Source organism: Oreochromis aureus, linkage group 4 (assembly GCF_013358895.1).
Source record: "Oreochromis aureus strain Israel breed Guangdong linkage group 4, ZZ_aureus, whole genome shotgun sequence".
NCBI lineage: Eukaryota > Metazoa > Chordata > Actinopteri > Cichliformes > Cichlidae > Oreochromis > Oreochromis aureus.
This window is the reverse complement of record NC_052945.1, coordinates 31,620,930-31,647,297: the sequence shown is the minus strand read 5'-3', so window position 1 is coordinate 31,647,297 and position 26,368 is coordinate 31,620,930. Positions and strand designations below refer to the sequence as shown.

Below are 26,368 nucleotides of genomic sequence, written 5' to 3'. Positions count from 1 at the left end.
TTTGTGTTATTACGAGTGCTAAACAAGAAGAGTTCCCAGATGGTCCAGTGGACACATGTGTGACTCCTGTGATTAAAGCATCTTTCTTTCAGCTTAATGAGTGAACCGTCAGCTCGTTCAAACACACGTTAAAGTCCGTTTGGCTCGACACCACCGAACAGAGGCAGCAATATAACATAGCTAACATTAACAGTGCAGTGAATCCTGCTTGTGCCGTCATATTCAGGACTGCAAACCGAGCAGCATCACTGACTTTCAGCTTGTTGTGTTTGTGGATATATGACTGACTTTAATTATCCATAAAATCATCACATTCTCTGTAAGATTAAGGTCAGCTATATATATATTTAGAAGTAGAGGCTTTAAAACCAAGTTACCGCTGAAAGTACAAACATCACTAATGTCACATAACTTTGCCGACATGTGGTCAACAGTAATGTTTTAATGTTCTTAAACATTTGCACATAAATAAGTGACATAATATTCAGTACTTACTTCTGACAGTTCACTCTTCAGCCGTTCCCTTCTGCCGTATTTTGCGGCAAAATTATCCACACCCACCGCTGCACTATGAATTGTGGGATATATCGGACCACGAAGCGTGCACCGGACCACGCTTGATATTTGGGGAAATCGACGGCGCATTTGGAGTATGCATTTGAAGTGCACTTTGAATTGGGACAGCCGTCGTCGCGTGGCGGTGACGTATTCGCACTTGAAATGCGTACTTCAAGCGTGCATACCCTGAATTGGGACACAGCCTGTGTCAGCTGTGCACAATTGCGCATGCGTACAGCTTGTGGTGAACAGTAACATTTCGAACATTAAGACAATAACCCCACCCCGAACAAACACACACACAGACCTACACACGTATTTTTCATTCTCTTATTACTTACACACAAAACTGACACTACCTTTACGCTGAACATTCTAATCTTTAATATTGCAACACAAAATTACAGCCAAACAGACAAATTTGTTTGGCAATACATTTTTTTTACAGTTTCACTATGACATAAAACTAAATTAAGAGGTGTTACAAGTTCAAAGTATTGGAGATGGATACAAGAGGAAAACCAAAAAACAACACTGGTCCGGCCGGGTTGAGTCAAACGATGATTTTTAATGAACAGACGCGTGGGAGATGAACACTGTACGCAGACAGCATCAGATCTCAAAATGGTGGAGCATTGCTCAAACTCTTATAGCCTTTAGTGGCCCCCACCTAGTCACAAAAGCCTAAACATTCATATTCTTTCTCTCACACGGCGCCTAAGCTATGACCTTGGCTCCCTGTTTATCTGCTCCTGCTGAGAAGACCTCTCCGGTATATTCTGCTCTCTTCTAATCAGACAAATAAGATCATGATTCTCTGAAAACAGTATTTCTTATAACTCAGCCGTATAATGCATCATAAAACAATATCATTCATTCGCAATAAATCAGCAGTCTAATGTAATGCAAATCAGTTTAACAAATGTAATAGTTATCACCTTCTTCTAATTCAGGAGAATAATGCAAACTAAAACTACATAATATTTCACCATCTTTAATTAGGGGTATAACATGGCATAAGGCAGTGGTTCCCAAACTTTTTTTGCCAGGCCCCCTTTTTTACAAGAAAAATGTTCGCGCCCACCCACCACTTAACCCCCCCGCACAAACACATCCTCCAAACACACACACCCATATTTTGTTTACAAACTCCATTGCGGTTTATTTCACACCTCAAACATTTAGTAAACAATTAAGCAAATACAAGTAAACGGCAATAAATTACAGGTAGTAATAAAATATACTACTAACTCTTTTACGCTACGTCCACACCTACACGGGTATTTTTGAAATGCAGCCGTTTCTATGCGTTTGGGCTTTTCGTCAACACGTAAACGGCGTTGCGATTCACCGAAAGCGGAGATTATTTAAAACTCCGTTTTTGCGTTTACGTGTGGACGAGGATTACAGAATTCGTCACGCAACGTCAAAGGTATGTGCCTCTTTTCACGTCACGCTGTGCGCCACGTTATTGTTTACGTGAGATGAATTGCAGAATGGCAGATAGAGACAAAATACTGTTACTGTTAATCTGACTATCTTCAGGTTTTACACGCTTACATATACACACGCAGTTACTGTCCCTCCATTTAGAAAGGCAGAGGCGTCACGGTGTAATTATTTTACGTGTAGTTGTTTTTTTTCCTGTGTAATAATATTCAACATTGCTATCAATACATTTTTCAAAAAATGTCTCTCTGTGCAAAATGGGTTTAAACACATAAACAGCTGTGGGATACTGTTTGTCCGTGATTTGAACAGGGTGAACAAATTACGGCAGGATCAGCCTGATATTATTTGTATCCCACTGTAACTTTACTGCATAAAGAGCTAACATGTCCAAAATGTCAGGAGTAGTTAGTTATTACAAGAAGTGTTTGTGAACTAAAAATCAAGAATGTGGGATACTGTTTGTCCATGATTTGGAGAGCACAGCGCTGCTCCCGACGCAGGGAAACTAATTTTGCAGGGGAGATCTACCTTGGCACTTGTGCAGGTGAAGCCAAAGGGAAGATGCTTCACCATATTTTCTAGTCTTTGGCTTGGAAGGAAGTTGGTTTGGAAACATATTTGGCGATGCGTCATCTCCTGCTTTGCGTTTGTGTGGGAGCCCCGTCAAAAACCTGTCCACAGTGTCCAAGCGCTCTTTTTTTTTCTTCTTCTTCTTTTCATACCGCGCCCCCCCTGCAATGGCTCTGCGCCCCACACTTTGGGAACCTCTGGCATAAAGTAATATTATAATCCCACAGAGGAATGATTAACTCAATAACAAAAATCCTTTTTGGCTTAAATTAAAACAGGTTTTACAGGAAATGACCTTTATCTGCCTGGAGGTTGTTTGAGGTTGTTGGTTTTTTTAATGTTGCCACATTTGCTATCAAGCTGTGTGCTTTGGAAATTATGGGTTTATCTCAGTATTTCATACACATAGTACATACTAATACATAAGAGCAAACAAGGTAAAAAACTGTTAGGGAAGCATGGAGGTCTATACTATCATTGCCATCGCCCCGAGAAACTGGTATAGGCATCTTTAATGACTACAGATCTATAAGTCTGTAGTCATGAAGCGTTTTGAGCGGATATTGGCTGAGCACATCAGAGACTGTCTACCCCCCTTTCTCAACCGCCACTAGTCTGCTTAGAGAACAAATTGGTTCATAGAGGATGCCATCGCCATCATCATTCACAGAGCACTGAGCCATCTGGAGAACAGAAGGAGCTACGCGAGAATGCTTTTCATGGACTACAGCTCAGTGTTCAGCACCATAATCCCAGACCTCACGACCAAACTGGACCACGTTCAAGTTCCCCCTGCCCTGGATCAAAGACTCACTCACCAACAAGCCTTAATCAGTCTGACTTGGACCCGCATGTCTTGCCCCCACTCCGACTCAGCACCTGATCCCTGCACGCATGCTCTTTCAGGCCCCTACTATAGGCCCTGTACACATATGACTGCACACAACCCACCCAACTAACTACACTGTCAAGTGTGCCAATGACACCACCATGGTTGGACTCATCATCTGGCAGTGAGACAGCGTACAGGGTGGAGGTAGAAAACTTATCCCGCTAGTGCTCAGAAAATAACCTGAAGCTAAACATCATTAAAACAAATGAACTCATAATGGACTTCTTCTACTGTGTTTGGTACGCTGGGGCCACAACTGAGAACAGGAAGGCTGTGTAGAGGGTGATTAACACGGCTCAAAAAATCTTAGCCTGCCTTCTGCTACCCTTGGAGGCCATTGCCAAATCCACGTGTCCTTCACAGGTGACCCTTGCACACCACCCACTACCTGTTCAACCCGTTGCCCTCTGGTTGATTTCTCAGGTCAATCAGGTCCCACATCTCCAGACTCAGTAACAGCTTCTTCTCCTGGGCCATTTGGACTGTCTACAAACAGTATTCGCCCACACCCCACCTCTGCCCACCCACCACACTAATCTGAGCCATGGTCTGAGTAACCCCCATCACTCAGGCCACTCACACACAGACTCTATTCAGACCAAGTCATTTCTTTGCACTTTCTTTGCACTTTGGAAGTTGCAAAGTGTGTAGCAATGAATCTTGTTCTCTAATGTGTGCCTTTCTCTTATTTTTGTATATGTGTATTATGTATATTTTTCCTGTTTGCTATTTATTCCTGTTGTCTAATATTTATAATATACTCCAGTGCAGTTGGTGTGGAGCACCCTCAATTTTGTTGTACGTGTACAACGGCAATAAAGGAATATTCTATTCTATTCTGGTTCCGCCCCTTGTCCTTACCATATATGGACATGGTAAGGACAAGTGGCAGAATTAGAAATGAATTGACCAGTGTGATGCCAGGTAACTGAAACGCAGAGGACCACACCTTTCATAATGTATAAGCCTTTCAGTGATTACATGTTAGCAAGTTTTTCAAGATTTTCAAGAACAGCTCTCCCTCTTTCCCTTCATCATATTTTAATAATTGTGGCTCCATGAACAGCGAAATTTAAAAGGAAGAAGAGGTAGGATATGGGCTATTTTGATACTATTATCATACCAGGTATATTCCAATATCTTTGCAATTACATAAATGAGTTATGTTAAATAAAAATTTTCAGATGCCCTTTGATGCTGGCATTGTGGAGTCTGTTTTATTATGCACCTGTCAGGGAGGGTAAAGTGTACCTTTACAACAAAGCAAAAACATGTATACTTTAATATTTATATACTTTTTTTAAAGTACACCTGTTGAATTGCTTGTTGACCTATCTGTCTAAGCATTTGGGCATGTAAACATGGTCAAAACAAGCTTCAGAAAATACTGATTGACCAGCTCTACACATACAAAGGTCTATCACTGAGGCATTGAGGCAGTGGTTCTCCCCTGAGGTTTCACCTTAAAACTAAATTTCTGGATCTTTACGCCATATGAAATGTCTTGCTTCAGGTAGCTGTTCTCCTTTCTGTAAATATGCAGCCACAATAATGAAAATCTTTTTGGTAGCTTAATATAATGCTGTGCCTTAAATATTTTGGGTCAATTCATAATCATTTAAATAGTTTTTGGTGTGTCTAAATTATTTTGATTATTCTAGTTTCCTTCAACTACGGAGGCTTGGGAGAGTATTTTTTAACCCTCTGAGTCTGATCAAAATCACTACCCTTTCAGCTTGTTCGTGGCCAAAAGTGGCCACCTACAGATTAGGTCTGTAATTTTTATTATTTTTGGTTTTTTGCCATTTTTTCTGCATAAAGCTTTTAAGTAACTTCAGTTCTTTCCATAAATATAAAATAATTATTACTTTTTTATTTTTTTAACCCTTTAAACACCAGTTTGTTTGTCCACTGCACCAGCTGGACGACAACCTCAAATCTCGCAATTTTATACGAGTGCATTGCTACTGAAATTTCTTGTATTACTAATAGTAGAGTCTGGGGCATATAATTGATTCACATCAACATTGATTATAATGCATTGTTATTTTAGTGCAGAGAGAGCAAAAACATAAAAACTCCCTCTCAGACTGTTTGTGGCCAAAAATGGCCACCCCTTGTTTACATTTACAAAATGCTATAAAATTCGTATATATTAAGAAAAATGTCCAGTTTTTTTTTACATGATTTTTTAGATTAGCATCAGGGCTGTTCATGAAAATCAAAATTTCATTAAAATTCTGAAATTTAACCCTTTAACTACCAGTTAGAGCACATAATCATAACAACTCATAAATAGAGAAAAATCATAAAATCCCATTTTTTTTTCTAAATAATACATGCCATCTGATTTATTTGCTAACCATGATGAAGGTTAGATGCATAGCAATAATTAACAGCATCAATGACATTTACGCAACATTGTTTTTTTCTGCAGTGGCAGAAAAACAAAAAAACTCCCTCTCAGACTGTTCGTGGCCAAAAATGGCCACCCCTTGTTTACATTTACAAAATGCTATAAAATTCATATATATTAAGAAAAATGTCCAGTTTTTTTTTTTTTACATGATTTTTTTAGATTAGCATCAGGGCTGTTCATGAAAATCAAAATTTCATTAAAATTCTGAAATTTAACCCTTTAACGGCCACCCCTTGTTTACATTTACAAAATGCTATAAAATTCATATATATTAAAACATTTTTCTACTTAGACCAACTTCATTTTGTCACGGTTTGCGGGTGCAAGCCGTGTGGGAATTATTTAGGACCAGAAGCAGCAGCTCAGGTGCAGGTGAATATTTATTGACAGGAGTGCAAATCAACAGAAATGGCAGGTGACATGAACAGGAAAACCTAAACTGGGTAAAACTAACAAAACAAACCAGAAACGAAGATGCAGGGAGGTCCGGGGAAATCACACATGGAGAGACGCAGGGAGACCGAGGGGAAACAACACAGACGAACCAGCAACGAGGACGAGGTAACACACACTATAAATACACACGCCAGGAATCAGGGAAGGAAACAGGAGGGAACACACCTGGAAGACATCACAACTGACGAGGCAGGGGAAAACGTAAACAGAACACACTGACATAAGACACAGACCTTCACAATAAAACAGGAACTACACATACAAGGACACACACGGGCCGAACAGAGTAAACACTAAACAGAGGAAGAACAGAACCAAAAATCACACTAAATAGAAAAACACAAAACGCTGGGTCAAACGGACCCAGGATCATGACACATTTTTTAAATGAAAACCAGTCCTAGTCATGAAAACCAAAATATAATTCAAAATTAGAAATTATACCCTTTGAATACCAGTCAAATTATATGTTACTACTATGTTTTTTGGGGGGAAATAGCAATAAAGTTCAAATTTTTTCAGCAGTTGAATGACGAAACCTTTTTTTTTTTTTTAAATCATTGCAGGTCAGTCCCAGTAAGAAAAATAATTATTATTAATATTAATATTTTGCATTATTCCTGTGAGTAATGACCCCAATAAAAGAAACTCCCACTTTGTTAGTCATGCCAAAAACGGCCTTTTATTGCTCGTTTGTACAAAATACATCCTCTTTCTGTGTGTGTGTGTGTGTGTGTGTGTGTGTGTGTGTGTGCGCGCACTCAGGGAAGGCAGGACACGCAAACCACAGCAGAGTGATCTTTGCAGACACTCTTTCCACAGCTGGAGCAAGTGGTTGCTGTTCTTCTTCTGTTTATACACAGTTCGCACCTTTTCCTCATACTCTGATTCTGACTGCTGTATCTCAGCAACAATAGCAGCGGCTGCTTTTGAGTGTGGGGCACAAGGCCGTCTTGCAATTTCTGGAGTCACCAGCATGTGGCCCAGCTCCTCCAGGAACACCCTTCGTTGGTGGGTCTTGGTGGACTCCCACTCAGGATGCACTGCTTTCCACAGGACAAAGGCATTGTATGCTGAGACGTCCAGAAGATTGTAGAACAGAGCCAGTGGCCAGCGACCGGTTTTCCTCCGACAACTGTAGGTGCCAACAACCTTGTCTAGGTTATCCACTCCACCTTTACACCTATTGTAATCAAGGATTGCTGCTGGCTTCTTCTTTTCCCCATCACTGACTGCTGGTTCCCTATGCTTTGTGCTCAAAAGAAGCACATTCTTCCCTCGCTTGGGCATGTAGGAGACTGCCATGGTTGTTTTGGTGAAGGCAAAGAGAGATGAAAGAATCTTCCTCTGTCTCAGCTGAACAAGCTGGGGAGGGAGCTCTGGTTTGTTTCTCCTGATTGTGCCAACCAGAGCTAGTTTTCTTCTGAGCAGCTCCTCTGCCAAGCTGAATGATGTAAAGAAGTTGTCACAAGTGACAGTGTGTCCTTGGAGCCCCTCTGTCAGTTGTAGCACAACTCTCATTCCCTGATTAACTTCCCGGGAACTTCCAGGTGATTTTCCTGTGTAAATTTCCATCTTCCAAGCATAGGAGGTTGCCACATCACAGGTCACCCAGATTTTAATGCCATATTTTGTAGGCTTCTTGGGCATATACTGTCGAAATCCACATCGACCTTTGAATCCAACCAGCTGCTCATCGACACACACGTCAACTCCTGGATTGAACAGGGGGAGACGAGCAACCCACTTTTCCCACAGGAAAAGAAGAAGCCTCTTCTTCAGATGCAGCGGATTCCTCGTCATCTTCGCTTTCTGAGCGCATCACATAGTCAAGTGCTTGAAGCAGTGAATATGACCGTCTTGCCATCTTGCCAGAGCAAAAATGATCTTGAAGCTGCTGGGTTTATTTATAGCTTTACAAATGACTGCACCTGTATAAACCCCAGGACAGAATTACAAACAGTCCCAGTTTGTTGTTGTTTATGCTACAGCTACAGCTTTGAACTTTGCAGAGTGTCTTGTGAGTTCTTTCTCTGTTTTTTTTGTTGTTGGGAGAGTAGATATTTTGGTGTGCATTTTTTTAATGAAAAGAACAAAGTTAGAGGTGCTTTCATTATGAACATCAAAGTTAAAATTCCCCAGGAAGCTCAAAGCTCAATAGCTTGCATCAAGAGACATTCACATGAACTTGGACGTATGGCAACATAATTTATTTTTCTCTCTTGCAAATGCAAAGTTGTGCTGCAATTTCACACTGGCACTTATTTTTTTCATGCACAAACACAAACCTTTGTCTAACATCTTTAAGATCAAACCTGAATCAAAATTGTGTCATTCTTTTGGTCCATTGGAGTGCAGTAAGCCATCAAACACCCCTATAGAAAACTCAGAATATTACATGAAATTGCTTGCTTGGCCAAAAATGGGTAAATGATGTAATTTGGTAAAAAACATTAAAAACTTCAATTTTCATGTGTTCAGTTTAGAATGAAAGCAATTTTACCTAAATCGCATGATATAGTACTGTCAGTAACAAGGAATCAAAAAAGGTGGTTATAATGGGTTTCAATTGGCCACAAATGGCCACGATAGAGCCAAGAGGAACAATTTAGTGTATAGTGAATATTATTGACATTATTAAGGAGCTGATGTTGAAAATTAAAAAATCTGAAAGAAATACACACCTTTGGGAAGTTTCATTTTATTTGCATTAACAGAACAAAAATGGTTGAAAGACGAAAAGCAAAGTGGCCACAAATGGCCAGGATAGGACTCAGAGGTTATTAAAAAGATGTCAGAAGCCTGTGGGTCTCCACGTTTTCTTATGAGAGCATAACTCCTTTCATATTGTCAATTTAAGAGCTGTGGAATGTTTTTATTTTGTAACATAACAGCCTAAGATCTCCCTCTCCCCATCCACTTCCTCCACCTTGTCTGGGGGGACACCAAGGCATTCGTAGGCCAGCCAAGAGATATAATGTCTCCAACGTGTCCTCCTCCCGGTGGGACATGCCCAGAACACCTCACCCAGGAGGCCCTCAGGAGGCATCCTTATCAGATGCCCAGACAACCTCAATTGGCTCCTTTCGATGTGGAATAGTAGCGCTACTCTGAGCCCCTCCTGGATGGCTGAACTTCTCACCCTATTTCTTAGGGAGAGGCCAGCCATCCTTCAGGGGAAGCTCATTTTTGCCACTTGTATCCACGATCTCATTCTTTTGGACATTACCAACAGCTCGTGATGATCTACATTCCTACAAGTAAACTGAGGGCTTTGCTTTTTCACTCAGGTCTCTCTTTTTCATGACGGACAGGTACAGCGTCTGCATCACTGCAGCCGCAGCACCAATCTGTCTGTCAATCACCCGCTTCCTTCTCCCTTCACTCGTGAACAAGACCCAGAGATACTTAAACAAATCCAGTTGGGGCAGGAACTCCTCCCTGACTGAGAGTGGGCACCCCAACTTTTTCCAACTGAGGGCCATGGCCTCAGATTTGGAGATGCTGATTCTGCTTCACACTCAGCTGTGTTCCATTGCAAGCTGGAGGCCATCACTAGATGAAGCCAACAGAACCACATCATTCGTAAGATGACATTCTGAGACCACCAAAGTGAAAGCCTTCCACCACTTCACTATGCTGAAAAAATCACTGACAAAGGGCAGCCCTGGCGGAGTCCATCATCTACCAGGAATGGCATAGACTTTCCTAGTTAGACTGAGGAGTGTGATTTCCCCTGTAGTTTGAACACACCCTCAGGTCCCCCTTTTTAAAGATGGGAACCACCATCCCGGTCTGCCAATTCAGAGGTACCACCCCTGATCTCCACGCAACATTATAGAGGCGTGTTAACCAAGACAGCCCTACAACATCCAGAGCCTTCAGGGACTCAGGGCGGACTTCATCCACCCCAGGGGCTCTGCCACCAAGGACTTGTTTAGTGTCCTGAGTGATGGCTGTAGCTCAGGTAGTAGAGCAGGTCAGCTACTAACTGGAAGGTTGGCGGTTCGATCCCAGGCTCCACCAGTCGGCATGCCAAATATTGGGCAAGATACTAGCCCCATTTTGATGCATTCATCAGAGTGTGAATGTGTATGAATGTTAGCCAGTAAGAACTAAAACAGTTTAGAAAAAGGGTAAATGAATTAGTTGTATAAAACGCTTTGAGTGCTCAGATAGAGTAGAAAAGCGTTATATAAGAACTAGTCCATTTACCGTCTGTGAAGGTTCTCAGTCATCCAGGTCATCGTAGTCTAAGGAGCTTGGAAAGAAAAGTGTTTGGACTTCTTTAAGTTGTTTGAAGACGTTTCACCTCTCATCCGAGGCGCAAGCTCTTAGGAACAACTCTGCTTTGTCTGCATCTTAGGTTGAAACGGAGATGGTTCCTATAATCCGCTAGTTTTCTTGATTCCCTTTCATACTCCCGCACCAGTTGAAGGGTGTTCCTCCCAAAATGTACGGCAATATGTCTGTGAAAGTTCTCAGTCATCCAGGTCATCGTAGTCTAAGGAGCTTGGAAAGAAAAGCGTCTGGACTTCTTTAAGTTGTTTGAAGACGTTTCACCTCTCATCCGAGAAGCTTCGTCAGTTCTAAGGTCAAATGGCGGAGAGTCCCAGTCCCAGTCCCACTCAAAACATGTGGTTATCCTAATTGGGCATTTATAAAGTCAGCAAAGAGGCACAGAAATTAAGATCAGACACCAGCGAGGAAGGATAAGAAAGACAGATGCAACAACATTGTCATCCCCTATGTAGCCGGTGTATGAGAAAAACTCAGTAGAGTTTTCTCCAAGCATGACATCCCGGTGCATTTCAGACCCAGCAACACACTCAGACAAAAACTGGTTCACCCGAAAGACAAAACTCCAAAACACAGACTTAACAATGTAGTGTATGCTGTACAGTGTAGCGAGGAATGCCCAGACCTCTACATTGGAGAGACCAAACAGCCACTTCACAAGCGCATGGCACAACATAGAAGAGCCACCTCTATGGGACAAGACTCAGCAGTCCATCTGCATCTTAAGGATAAAGGTCACTCTTTCGAGAATGCCAATGTTCACATTTTGGACAGAGAGGACAGATGGTTTGAAAGAGGAGTGAAAGAAGCCATTTATGTCCACTGTGAGTGACCATCTTTGAACAGAGGCGGTGGTTTACGACACCAACTGTCTGCCATCTATAATCCAGTTTTGAGTTCCCTTCCCAGATGCCTTAACGCCCACTCACATCCTGGGCCATCTGACCTCAGGAAATCACATGATAGGGTGGGACCAGGTTTCACAATGAGCTCACCCAAAACCCTGGCTGATTGTGACCCACGCCCGTTTTCATACCTTGGCTCATGTGATTAGGTAGAGGATCATCAGGGGGTCCTTTTGTCCCTCTTTGGGGGGATACTCCCACTGGGTTTAAATCTGGGACTCTCCACCATTTGACCTTAGAACTGAAGAAGCTTCTCGGATGAGAGGTGAAACGTCTTCAAACAAGTTAAACAAGTCCAGACGCTATTCTTTCCAAGCTCCTTAGACTAGTCCATTTACCATTTACCTTGCCCCCAGAGATTGGCAAATCGTCCCCCTCAGACTCTGCTTCGTTTATGGAAGATGTGCCAGTGGGATAAAGGTGGTCCTCGAAGTAGTCCTTCCACCACCCGACAATGTTCTCAGTCAAAGTCAGCAGCGCTCCACCTACACTATATACAGAGCAAGAAGAGCACCGCTTTCCCCTCCTGAGTCGCCTGATGGTTTGCCAGAATCTCTTCGAGGCAGTCCAAAAGCTTTTTTCCATGGCTACGCTAAACTCGTCCCACACTCAAGTTTTTGCTTCAGCCACTGCCGCATTCCGCTTGGCCTGTCGGTACCTATGAGCTGCCTCTGAAGTCCCACAGGCTAACTAAGCCCGATAAGACTCCTTCAGCCTGGTGGTTCCCTTTACTTCTGGTGTCCAGCATTTGGTTCTGGGACTCCCACTAAAAGAGGCACCAACCACATTGCGGCTGCAGCTCAGTGCAGCGGCTTTGGCAATGGAGGTGCTGAACATGGTCCATTTGGACTCAATATCCCCAGTCTCCCTTTGGAATGCTGTTGAAGCTCTGTCTGAGGTATGTGTTGAACTCTTCCAGTAGGACAACAGAGTCACCAGGCAGAGCACCCTCAAGCACCCCACCCAGAGACTCCAATAAGGTTGGGTACTCTGAACTGTCGTTCAGCACGTAAGCGCAGATGACAATCAGGACCCAATCCCCAACCTGAAGGCACAGGGAACAAACCCTCTCGTCCACTAGGGGAAACCCCAATGTACAGGCAGCAAGCTGAGGGGATACTAGGATACCCATCTCACCTAGGATAACTCCAGACTGAGACAGAGTCCACCCACTCTCCAGGAGACTGGTTCCAGAGCCCAAGCTGTGCGTTGAGGTGAGCCCAAATATATCTAGCCAGTACCTTCCAACCTCAAGCACCAACTGAGGCTTTTTCCCCACCAGAGAGGTGACATTCCATGTCCCAATTACTAGTCTTCGTAGCTGGGGATCGGTTCGCCAGGGCCTTCACTCCTGGCCACCTCTATGTAATATGAATTCCTCTTTGTCTGGTCCTTCTCCCAGGACAAATTTGCCATGGGGGACCCTACTAGGGGGCAAAAACCCCTGGACAACATCACTTCTGGGATCAATGGGACACACAAACCCCTCCACCACAATAAGGTAGTGATTAGGGTGGCTGTGGCTCAGGTGGTAGAGCAGATCAGCTACTGATTGGAAGGTTGGTGGTTCGATTCCTGGCTCCTCCAGTCTGCATGCCAAATATCCTTGGGCAAGATACTAACCCCAAATTGCCTTCCGATGCATTCATCGGAGTGTGAATGTGTGTGAATGCTTATTAGTTGCACTTGAGTTTAGAAGTGCTTGTATGAGTGGGTGTGATTGGGTGAATGAGGCATGTTGTATAGAGCGCTTTGAGTGCTCCGGGAGAGTAGAAAAGCGCTATATAAGAATCAGTCCATTTACCATTCATGGAGGGACATAAAACAACAATATGGAAATTATTCACAAGAACGAGACCAGGTAGAAGAACAAAGGAAAGCCACACCTTGTTAGCAAATACAATTTTTTTTTAGTCACTAAAGCATATATTTGAATGGGTGTATTAAGTGGCTGGCTTATAGGTGTGTGTATCCAGAGGACTTTTAAGAACAATTAGGAGGTTGAAAATCTCTACTTTCAAGATTAGGCTTAAAACTTTCCTTTTGCTAAAGCATATAGTTAGGGCTGGACCAGGTGACCCTGAATCCTCCCTTAGTTATGCTGCAATAGACATAGGCTGCCGGGGATTCCCATGATGCATTGGGTTTTTCCTTTCCAGTCACCTTTCTCACTCAGTATGTGTTAATAGACCTCTCTGCATTGAACCATATCTGTTATTAACCTCTGACTCTCTTCCACAGCATGTCTTTCATCCTGTTTTCCTACTCTCACCCCAACCGGTCGCAGCAGATAGCCGCCTCTCCCTGAGCCTGGTTCTGCCGGAGGTTTCTTCCTGTTAAAAGGGAGTTTTTCCTTCCCACTGTCGCCAAAGTGCTTGCTCATAGGGGGTCATATGATTGTTGGGTTTTTCTCTGTACCTATGAAGCGCCTTGAGGCGACTTTTGTTGTGATTTGGCGCTATATAAATAAAATTGAATTGAATTGAAAATCCAACCAGTTTCCCTCATAAAAAGAATAATAAAATGAAGAACCCTTAAACAGATCTGGGTTGAGCATAGATATGTGCCAGTAAAGTTTTAAACTAACATGTGCCAAGGTGACTCATGCAAAATAAGTTATTTGTAGTTATTTATTTTCAAGCAAACTAAGCATAAAAATGAAATCAATGTGTGTGCCTTAAAATTGCAGCCTCTCTTAACATCAGCAGATGGTGGTGATAATTCTGACATTCCATAAGGACTTATGGTATTGGAAGAGACAAGTGTTGTGCCAAAAAGTGATAGACTGTCAAAATGTGATTTCCACTCTTTCCGTGTGTTTTTTAAATATGTAATATTGCTGCTTATATTAGTAAATAGACTGTAGTCAACAGGATTTCTAAAGGGCTTATATATAGAAAAAATAAATTAAAGATACTCTGGTATGGTAGAATCACAATGCACGACTAGCTGGGCATAGTGTAAATATGCACTGTATGTAACACTGCAGATAAGAGTCAATATATGGGACATTTAAAGTAGAATAAGGGACTAATCAATTTTGCTGATTATACAGGATTATACATTATACAGGAGCTAAAATCGGACTGTTGGTAAACTCACATTTAATATATATCCATTGGCTCAATTTAAGTATTTATATTATAAAGATTTTGCCTTTTCTACTATAATGTGTGTTTCTGTGTATCAACAGATGTCTTTCGGCCGGCATGATTGAGATCGTGAGTAGACCCACAAGCAGTCAGGCTGTGCTTATTGAATGCAATATGGATAAAATCATGGAGAAGCTTATGGCTCTGGAACGGGAAATAGATAGACTTGGGACCAGTGATGGACATTAGCACTAAAATTACTGACCCTTTTTTTTTCCTGGTCCCTACTACTTACTAACCGTGCGCAAATTTGCGTAAATTCCCTGAACCTAACACCTCCTAGCACCCTGCTGAGATTTTCACAGGCCTTCAGCTCCATTGTTCTCCTGCTTTTGTTGTGCAAACACACCCTCCCCCAAACCCCAACCAGGAGAGATTCAGAAGCTCATCCTTCCAATCATTTCAAGACTCTACAACAAGTACCTGCAGCCTACAATACACCTTGGTAGTTTCTATGTGCAATATTTCACATATGCAATATTACTTCTTGTCAATCCCTCTATATATATATAAAAAAAAAAAACACCCAGCACGCCCCTGCGGGTGGTTTATCCTTCAAGCTTGGGTTCTCTACCAGAGGCCTGGGAGCTTGAGGGTCCTGTGCAGTATCTTAGCTGTTCCCAGGACTGCGCTCTTCTGGACAGAGATCTCCGATGTTGTTCCCGGGATCTGCTGGAGCCACTCGCCTAGCTTGGGAGTCACCGCACCTAGTGCTCCGATTACCACGGGGACCACCGTTACCTTCACACTCCACATCCTCTCGAGCTCTTCTCTGAGCCCTTGGTATTTCTCCAGCTTCTCGTGTTCCTTCTTTCTATGTTGTTGTCATTCGGAACCGCTACATCAATCACTACGGCCGTCTTCTTCTGTTTGTCTACCACCACTATGTCCGGTTGGTTAGCCACCACCATTTTGTCCGTCTCTATCTGGAAGTCCCACAGGATCTTAGCTCGGTCATTCTCCACCACCCTTGGGGGCGTCTCCCAACTTCCAGGCCATATTCGGCACAGATGTTTCTGTATACTATGCCGGCCACTTGGTTATGGCGTTCCATGTATGCCCTGCCTGCTAGCATCTTGCACCCTGCTGTTATGTGCTGGATTGTCTCAGGGGCATCTTTACACAGCCTGCACCTGGAGTCTTGCCTGGTGTGATAGACCCCAGCCTCTATGGATCTTGTGCTCAGAGCTTGTTCCTGTGCTGCCATGATTAGTGCCTCTGTGCTTTCTTTCAGTCCAGCTTTGTCCAGCCACGGGTAGGATTTCTGGATATCAGCCACCTCCTCTATCTGCCGGTGGTACATACCGTGCAGGGGCCTGTCCTTCCATGATGGTTCCTCATCTCCCTCCTCTTTCTTGGGGTTCTGCTGCCTGAGGTATTCACTGAGCACTCGGTCAGTTGGGGCCATCTTCCCAATGTATTCTTGGATGTTCGTTGTCTCATCCTGGACTGTGGTGCTGACACTCACCAGTCCCCAGCCCCCTTCCTTCCGCTTAGCGTACAGCCTCAGGGTGCTGGACTTGGGGTGAAACCCTTCATGCATGGTAAGGAGCTTTATTGTCTTTATGTCAGTGGCTTCTATCTCCTCCTTTGAACAACTTATTATACTAGCTGGGTACCTGATCACGGGCAGGGCGTAGGTGTTGATAACCCAGATCTTGTTCTTACTGTTCAGCTGACTCCTCAGGAGTTGCCTGACCCTCTGCAGGTAATTGGTGGTTGCAGCTTTCCTAGCGGCCTCTTCATGGTTCCCATTCGCCTGCAGGATCCCCAGGTACTTGTAACTGTCCTCTCTGTCTGCAATGTTGCCTTCTGGTAGCTAAATCCCCTCAGTTCTGACTACCTTCCCTCTCTTTGTTATCATCCGACTACACTTCTCCAGTCCGAATGACATCCCGATGTCATTGCTGTATATCCTGGTAGTGTGGATCAGTGAATCGATGTCTCGTTCACTCTTGGCATACAGCTTGATGTCATCCATGTACAGGAGGTGGCTGACAATTGCTCCATTCCTTAGTTGGTATCCGTAGCCAGTCTTGTTAATGATCTCACTGAGGGGGTTCAGGCCTATGCAGAACAGCAGTGGGGACAGAGCATCTCCTTGGTAGATCCCGCACTTGATGGTGACTTGTGCTATGGGCTTGGAGTTGGCCTCTAGTGTGGTACGCCACATCCCCATTGAGTTCCTGATGAAGGCTCTTAGGGTCCTGTTGATCTTGTACAATTCTAGAAATTCCAGTATCCAGCTGTGAGGCATCGAGTCATAGGCCTTCTTGTAATCAATCCAGGCAGTGCACATGTTGGTCAGTCTGGTCTTGCAGTCTCGGCTGACTGTTCTGTCTCCAGCCTTGGTGGTGCTGTTCTCTTATTGTGCCCTTGCCACTGAGAGTACACCTTTGCTGGTTCTGTGGAGAACAGCTGGTTTATTCTCCTGCCTTCTATCTCTCTGGTGTACCTCCTCAAGCGGCTGGCCAAGGCTGTGAGTCTTTGCTTGGCAGTTTCCAAGGCCTCAGGTATGGACAGCTTGCTGTATTTCTTATGCACCTTCTTTGACGCACCTTTCTGCAACTCCGTTAGTTGTCTAACCTCCCTCCGTGCTACTTTGATCTTGCCCTCTAGCCTCCTTCTCCATGGAGGGTACTGCTCCTTGTGGCTGTTCAACTTATAGCCAAGCATCTCACTGATCACTGCTGCCGTATTGTAGATCAGCTTGTTAGTCTCGGTAAGTGTGGCTGTAGGTATCATCCGTAGTGCTGCATTAACATCATCTAGCAGACCTTCTGAGGGTACTTCACGTAGTATTGGTAACCGGCTATGGGGGATCCAGGTTTCAAGCTTGGCCATGATCCTATCTTTCCTCTCGCACTCAACTCTCCTATCGTACTTTGGGCTTTGTACCCAATCTCGGGTGGGGGTGATGATATCTCCCCCCTGACCTGGCGTCCTGGAAGCCAGCTCTAAATGGCTCCCTGGCGTCCTGAGCTCTAAATGGGTTTATATAAATATCATATGTAATATGGCAATGACAAACCTTAGCAGACTCTGTGGGTCCAGTTTGTGCAGTGAAGCATAAGCGATTTGCTACTGCACTGGGCATTCCAATGTCCTCCTATACCCACACAGTGCCGTCTTTTGCCGTGTGGCTCTGGGAGCGCTTCCCAGTACCACGGTGCCTCTTCTGTGGAGGCATGTTGGGTTCTTGTCCCGTCTCCTTTTCAGATTCTTCTGAGGAGGTATCAGTGGCCTGCTGGACAAATGAAACCTCTCCTCCATCAGAGTCTGCTTCGTCCATTTCCTGAAGCAAGGCCAAAGCCTGTTGCGCGGAGAGGTTCTTCCTGCGTGGCAGTGATACAGAGGCCATCCTGATGTGCGTTCTCAGAAATGTGAAGAAGAAATGATTCTCCCTCCTGGTCTGTCTGCTTTTATGCACAGCACTGTGCTGTAGTAATGCAGTGCCACTCCTACACATACACAGTCACAATGGAACAATGGAAGATCTGTGCTGAGAGTCAAGGAACTCCATTGCTGAATGCAGGGACGATGTATATTGTGAATGTGTTTCATATTTGCAGGTCAGACAATGTGTGGGATATTTTGTATAGATATGGCAGGCATTTCTGAAGGTTGTAACACAGAGGTTTGGCCTGCCTTGGATCTGAGTAAACAAATGCAAATGTGCCAGGCCTCAACGATAATGGGTGGTTTGCACAACAAAAGCAGGAGGAAAATGTGAAAATCTCAGCAGGGGTGAATAACACCTCGGGACTTGCACCAGAAAATAAAAAAGTCAGTAATTCTAGTAGGTGTTGGGTTCAGGGAAGTTACGGAAATTTGCGCAGATTTAGTAAATCTAGTGTTAGATCAACTGTGAAATTGGAATGCAACCCAAACCCAAACAACCATTATCTTCATGCGGCTTCCCCTCACCAGCTGGAAGCTCCAAGGCCGAAGCTGGAACAACAGTGTGTATGACTCTATGCCATATCCTCCTACTTCTTCACAGTCACCTGGGGACTGTTGACTTTTGCTTAAAACTAGGTGAAAGGGCTCTCTCTCTTGAGTTGGACACAGGATACACACACACATGCACACATACACGCACTGAAACACAGATATAGCACCCTAGTCCCCTCACCCCAAACACCTCCGTTTACTTCCACCCGATGCAGTCAGGTGGGTCTCTGTCCAGTGCCGAAGTATGGCTGCAGGACCGGATGGCTGTTGTCTACATCGGCTCACTCCCATACCCCCAACCTCCCCCATTTGCAAGTCATGTGTTTTTATGTTGTAAGGTCTGAAGATTCATATGCTGTTTTGTCTGAGGACAGTTTTTTTTTCTCAGACAGCTCTCCTCTCAGGAGCTCAGTTTGGGTAGAGCTTTTTTCTCCTCCTCTCCCCTCTTGTATTGTGTATTTCATTGTTTTTCTTACCATCCTACCTCTCTCTGACTCGACTTCACAATGTGATGTTTGTGCAATGTATGTATGGTCGGAAGGGGTCCCATTTCACTGCAGGTACTATGTACGTGTAACATTGCAAGTGACAATTTAAAGGCATAATCAATCAATGATTTTGTCCACGGGGTGGGGTTAGGGTTGGGGGGGTAGGGTTAGTGATGCAGATTTCAGCACACAAATAAATTTTATTAATTTTAATGCAATTTTTGTGTTTTATTCAACATTTCTACACCATTAGTGTTTCTGGTAAAATGACCAGTGATTCATAACTGAGTTCAGGTACATCCCCTTTTGCCAGGTTGACATACTCACGTGCATGTAGTGCAGCTGACCATCCCCTTGACCAATCTCACCCGAAAGAGTGTCCCAGATCTCATCTATTGGACATGACAGTGCTAAGTGGCGTTTGCGCAGATAAAGAAAGTTCTCTGTGGGGAACCGCTGTTACACACACCTAACTTTTCCCTTCCATTTGTCGTGCAAACAGATGGCTCAAACAGAGGTTTGGGGGCAGGTAAGTTCAGTCGACCTCCCAGTTGTCTGCATCAGATGGTAGCTGACCAACCGAGAGAGCCGGTAAAGTACTGTGGAAAAAGAGTGTTTGGCGATCCGATGGGTGGTTGATTCACTTTGATATTACCTCCTGGGGTGCTCATTCACTCTTTGCTCAGACCACACCCCACAGCAGTGGCTCCACCAAATGAAGGATGCCAACACCCGGATCACCCAGCCCTTTACGTTCGGGAGAAAGGGGTAGGGTTAGTCGGATGTAGCCCCAACCTAAGTCAGACGGTGGGGGTGTATAGTAGGGGTGTGGTCTCTGGCTCTGCTGAGGTGGAGGGGTGGTACGGTAAGCTCACAAGGTGGTGCCATGATGTTGGAGGGGTGATTTAATGTGGATCGCCCCGTGCGAGGGTCATCAGAGATGCCAGATCCAATTCTGTGTCTCAGTCCAAATTGGACCCCTTTCACTAATATTTGCCATTTTGTTCTTATCACCATGCATATGCCAGTAAATCAGAATTGTTTGCAATTTTTATACAACCAAATGTGTTAGCCCCACATGAGAAACTAACTGTAATGGAAAAAAAGTGGACTCTCCAGCATCTATGGTATAGTGGCAAGAAATTATACTGTTATTGATGACATCCAGCAATATTAGATGCAGTTTTAATGAAAGATAAGAACATTTAAGATATGATAAGATCAGTTAAGGAATATAAAGGAATATGTTTCAAGTCAAAGTTTGGTGCAGTTGATGCTGTGCACTGGTCTGTCATGCTAAAGAGAGAGCTGAGTGTAAAAGCAAAGTGTTTGGTGTTAATCCAGATAAGCTGGAGGCAGTGCTTGTAGAAATGGTCACCTTTGCTGAAAATCTGTGGATCAAGTGCTTAGCAGCACCTGACTGCTGCTTATCTTCTGAAGCAGTAAGGATGTACTTTGTTTTACACTTGACTGTAGTAGTTCATTTAAATGGTGATGTGATACAGAATTGAATTGTGACTCTTCCGGACTTCCATATTACAGGCACTCTTCAGGATCTCTACATTATAAGTCATCTCTGCCCACACAACGTCGCTTACATGGTCCATGCACCTGTCCTGATGGCGCTATAATTCTCAAAGACCACATCCCAAAATACCAATATGAGGAATTGTTGCAGCGGCGAGCGAGGGAATTCCAACACTACAAAGCCAGGTAGAGGATGGATGGATGGGCACTTTCAATAAACTGTTACATTTACAGTTCAGTTATAACATGAGAATGAAAAATATGTGTACCCTATGGAAGCTGGGGTAGGCTCCAGCCCACCCATAACCCTTACAAGGATAAGTGGAAGAGAATGGATGCATGAAAAATATAAGTATGTCTGTTTGTGTTATACCGGAGTACTCAAAATTCTTTTGTGTAATCTTCCCCAATACCATCTCCTCAACAGGACTAATTCAGTACTATCCAAGCTCCTGTTTGCTTTGCCTAACTCTCCTCTGCAGTATCCTATCCAGGGTTTTATAGTACGACCTTTGACTGCCACTGCCATACCAGGTTTGCCAACCTCAATATATGCCTCAGACAGCAATGTCAAAGTTTTTTATATTTCTATAAAAATGTCATTTGCAGGAAATTGGAGAATATATTTTCATCTGATTCACTGAAAGGTGCAATAGAAAATAACCAAACTGGAGTTACCAGTAACAGCAAATCAAAGGAGAGCAACAAGGCCAATAACATGTTTCATAGTTGTTTATGAAAGTGATCCAGATTCTCTTCTTGTATTGCCCATGCTTCACCTCTCTGCCAAGTTATCATAAAATTACCATAAAATTTTGCTTTCAGTTGTCAGATCAAAAACTGAACTGAACAAATACCTCTGCAAAGAAGTAGGTATTTGGTTTGATTCAGAGCTCAACAGTTAGCCAACAGAATTAGGTAAACTTGTGTCATCTTAAAACACTCACAAAACTGAGTAAGAGATCAATGAGGCTTCTTAGAAATTTCCTCAACTCATCTTGCATAATGTAAAGTCAAAACATGATGTGAATATGTTTCTTTTACTAAATTACTATGTGACACTGAAAGGTATTTTATATTTCAGGTTTAGGTCTGCATGCAGAAGAAAGAAACAGCTATAAGGTTGGTCTGATATCACAGATTAGTAACTGACAGAAGTTCCCTGACTGAATGGTAAAGGGTTGGTTGGTTTATGAAAGATGGTGGCTGAATGTTTGTAAAGATTAACCCTAGAACACTATCGCTATAAATAGTAACACAATCACTAATGCCGGGTGATTTTTACCCGATATAATATAACCAATAAAAAGTAATCAAATATATCAAAATATGACAACACATGACAAATTAGAGTGGTCGTCTTTTACTTTCAACTGTGCCATGTCTAACAAAATGAAAAAAAAAAACCCCTCCTAAAACAAAATAATGACTCTGGAAAGCTGGTCTTTGGTCCACCCATTCCTGGGAAATTTGAGACTTCCCTGGTGAAGGCACAGGCTCCTCGACACACAAACAGCTGCAGGAGAGAGAAATCATGTAAATGTATTTGCTTGGGTGTAAATCACCCGGCGATAGTGTTCTAGGGTTAAAGACAGGTATATTTAATTTGTTTTTATAAAGGCAATGTCGTTTGACACAATTAAATTGCACTGAAAATTTAAATATACTTAATTGGTTAAAATAAGCTCTGAGATTCTCACTAATTTTGATGAAAAAAATCTTAGGCAGCAAAAATTGAAATTCAACTTATGTGTGAAAAATTCTGTGACTTTTTGTAAATATTGTAATTAAAGACATTTTTCTTTGACATGATTTTTTAATCATTGTACAGCATCCATCTTGGATAACCTTGAGCTTGCTACTGAAAATGCTTTGATTTTGAAAGCCAATATCTTATTATGAATTTTAGTTCACATTTTTTCATTCTCATGCCAGGAGAATAGGTGACATACCGTATTTTCACGACCATAAGGCGCACGTAAAAGTCTTAGATTTTCTTCAAAAAGTACGGCGCGCCCTATAGTGCAGTGCGCCCTGTGTGTTGTAATGAGGACGTAGTAGAGAACACCATGAGAACGCTAAAGGGTGAAGTGTGGGCGTTGACTGTAGCGGTATATACGATTGCACATACCTGTATAAAAGAACAGGTATGTGCGTTATGCAGGACATCGTTGTTTTAACAACCCTGAAAATGGCAAAGAGACACGCTTACGAAGGCCATCAGCTACGCGGAGGAACATGGAAATCGAGCAGCCGCGAGAGAATTTAAGATTAACGAATCGATGGTTCGCAAGTGGAGGAAGCTGAAAAACAAGCTGCGGCAGGTCAAGAAAACACAGCTGAGTTTCCGCGGACTCAAGGCGAGGTGGCTCTCATTCCGGGAGGCCTGACAAAGGAACTCCAACCGCTGGACATCGGTGTGAACCGCCCGTTCAAAGTAAGGCTGCGAGCGGCGTGGGAGCGATGGATGACCGATGGAGACCACAGTTTCACCAAGAGTGGAAGGCAGCGCCGGGCGAGTTACGCCACAATTTGGGCATGGATTGTAAATGCTTGGGCTAACATGTCTGCTGGCACTGTTGTTCGAGCTTTCGCAAAAGCCGGCATCATTTCCGAGGAGCCGCACGGCACGGAAAGTGACTCTGACAGTGAAGAAAGTGAAAGTGAACCTGGAATGTTTGATGGAGATTTAGCGCAGCTGTTCAATTCAGACACAGAGGATGAGGACTTCGATGGGTTTGATTGATGATAAAAATGTGAGTACCAAACTCAGTTTTGCTCCTGCTTTATTTTTAAATACCCGTACGGTACTTGTATGCGCCCTATAACCCAGTGCGCCTTATGTGTGTGTTAAATACAGTAATGGCACACATAACTGTGACTGCGCCTTTTAGTACAGTGCGTCTTATGGTCGTGAAAATACGGTACTAGAGCTGGGGGATATGACCCAAAATTCATATCTCGATATTTTTTAGCTGGATGGCGATATAAGATATATATCTTGATATTTTTTTAAAGCCATAAGGTACAAACAAAAAGAGAGTTCTTAGTCAAAGCTGTGTCCCAGATGTCAAACAGGCACTTTTATTAACATACAGCATAGATGTACATGAAAAAAACTACTCAAAAATAAATTATGAGCATTTATTAAATAATGATGCTCTATAAATAAAAGAAAACAATGTTGTTTTGTGCATAACAAAGAGCTCACAATTGTGCAGTCAAAATGTAAACTAAAAGACGCTGAGCATAATAACATAGACAGATTTCACAGCTGCTCTGTTCCCAACTTCTACTGCGTGACTGACAGCCTGGAGTTTGAAATCCGCTTCGTAACCATGTCTCTGAACAGGTGCCATTTATGGTCCTTATACACACACAATACGGTAATATTACGTTGAAGCACAGTACGTATCACTCAGCGAGGCTCATCGGTAGCCGTAAATGCTCCGACAATCCATCAAGCGGTGCAGCTCCGTAGTTTAGCAAAGTCGAACTAAAACATTTTTTGACAGATTGCTGAGCGCTGTGTATCACATAAAAACGGTTCGTGGTCATCAAGCACAACCAGAATTCATACAAAAGGCGCACTGTCAACTTTTGAGAAAATGAAAGGATTTCAGGTCGTGCATGGCGTTAGCGTGGCTAGCTCGTTAGCGTGGTTAGCTCGTTAACACGTTGACGCCGTCCAGCCCCATGCACGGGGCGATGTGCAGTAACTCATTAACGGAGATTTGCCGTGTCCATCTTGTCGCTGCCTGCAGGTGAAGCGATGGGGGAGGAGGGGGAGTTGTGTTCAGTGAAGGAGAGGCGAGGTCGAGTAATGTTTGCATACAGACAAAAGTGGACGAAAGAGAGGCAAACTTGCGGCTCCGCAACTATAATTATAACGTAACATAGACTATATTGATATAAAGGATATTGTCACATCTTATATCTCATATAAAAATATATCGATATTTTTAAAAAACTCGATATATCGCCCAGCTCTATGACATACTGCATACTACTTCTCAAATAATTGTATTATTGCATTCATGTGTGGCAAACACAGCTTGGTATACAATCTACATAGCTAGTACTGGCTTTCAAAACACAAAAAGAGCCTGGACCCACCAATATTTAAATGTTTATGCATTTTAATACAGAGTCAATTTATTTCAATAAATTCTCTATTTCACCAACTAACACAGAAATTAGTGAGATGCGTAAATCTGTACAAATTATCCATGTATAATCATGTAAAATCAACATGAAATTTGCTTTATTAGAAAGAATGTTATGTTTCTATAATTTATCAAGTATCATAAAGTAATTATGTGTTACATCGCCAGCCAAGGGGTAAGCAATACATGATAATATAGCCCATAAACTCATGGACATACTTAGTAGAGTCGACAGATGTCCTGAATGTAATTAAGAATATAAATGTAAGTAAGAATATAAATCATAAATCAGATTCGAGCTGTGCCTGTCATGGAGTCCATTAACACTGGCACTATACAGGAGGTGAGCGATGCATGGAGAAAAGAAGTGAAACTATATTGGGAAGATCCATAGTTAACAATGGTATAAATTATTTCACTGAATTTGTGCTCTGCAAATTTCCTTCTCCCTTGCCACCTCCTCCAGCTTGTCCAAGGGAAAACCAGGGCATTCCCAGGCCAGCCCAAGAGATAAAATCTCTCCAGTATAATCTGTCCAGCATGTCCTGGGTCCGCCAGGGCATGCCTGGAACACCTTACCCAAGAGGTGCCAAGGGGACATCCTTGTCTGATGTCTAAACCACCTCAACTGGCTCCTTTCGATGTGGAGGAGTAGCGGCTCTAGTCTGAGACCCTCCCAGATGGCCAAACTCCTCACCCTATTTCTAAGGGAAAGGCCACCAGCCACCCTTCAGAGAAAACTCATTTCTCAAAAGGTATAAAATCAATACCTGCAACTAGCAATGATTTTCACACAGCAAATTTATAATTGCCTGAGACAGACCTGGATGACAACTGCTTTTAACAGTGACATACAAAACAACGAAAAGTTTTGCTAAACAAAAGAAAAGGTGTTAGGGCAACAAAGTCCAATGCATGAATCACAAACAGGTGTGGAGAGTGATGATGAGGACTTCGCCCAGAGGTGGAGTCCGCGGCACTGTGGAAAAACACCACTCACCTGGACCATGACAAAAGGATCAAATTCTTCATCTATTTTGGGCTCTCCAGCTTCTCCAGCAATACTTTATCTAGTGATATTTAATTAGCAATAGATTTAGTGAAAAATTATATTTAGCCTTCCTGAGAACTGTTCTTACGTTTCTTAAGAGTGGTACAGTCAGTGATAAGGTGTCCTTGCTAATGACAAGAATAACACTCAGTTTTCAGTGGCTGCAGTGGTGGTATGATGTGAACTTTTAGGGAACTGGTGTTTTGGGCTAACTTAATCCAGTGTGCTGCAAATAGGAAATTATATAACATTCTCGTGTGCCAGGGCAAATTCACCAGTGTGTACTCCAGCAGGAGCAGCAGCAAGGGTTGTAGACTTTTGTTTGGTTAGGTAGGTTACAGCCTTTTCTGGAAGTTGATTTTGAAATTCCTTGAATAGCACAATCTCACATGATCATGTAAGGTTTACACTTTATTAGTCTTTGACATTTGTCAAAAAGCACCCTTTTCTCCGTGCAATCTCCACATAAGCGTGTAAAA

The 26,368-nt window shown here is 43.0% G+C and overlaps 1 protein-coding gene across 1 annotated transcript; it reads right to left on the bottom strand.

The window, feature by feature from the left end:
- Positions 1-3,167: 3,167 nt before the first annotated feature.
- On the bottom strand, positions 3,168-8,150 carry LOC120440037 (piggyBac transposable element-derived protein 1-like). Its single transcript, XM_039611594.1, has 2 exons — positions 7,218-8,150; positions 3,168-3,263 (listed from the first exon to the last, which is right to left on the bottom strand). The coding sequence occupies exons 1-2, from the start codon at positions 8,148-8,150 to the stop codon at positions 3,168-3,170; spliced, it is 1,029 nt and encodes a 342-aa protein (XP_039467528.1).
- Between the last annotated feature and the right edge of the window lie 18,218 nt (positions 8,151-26,368).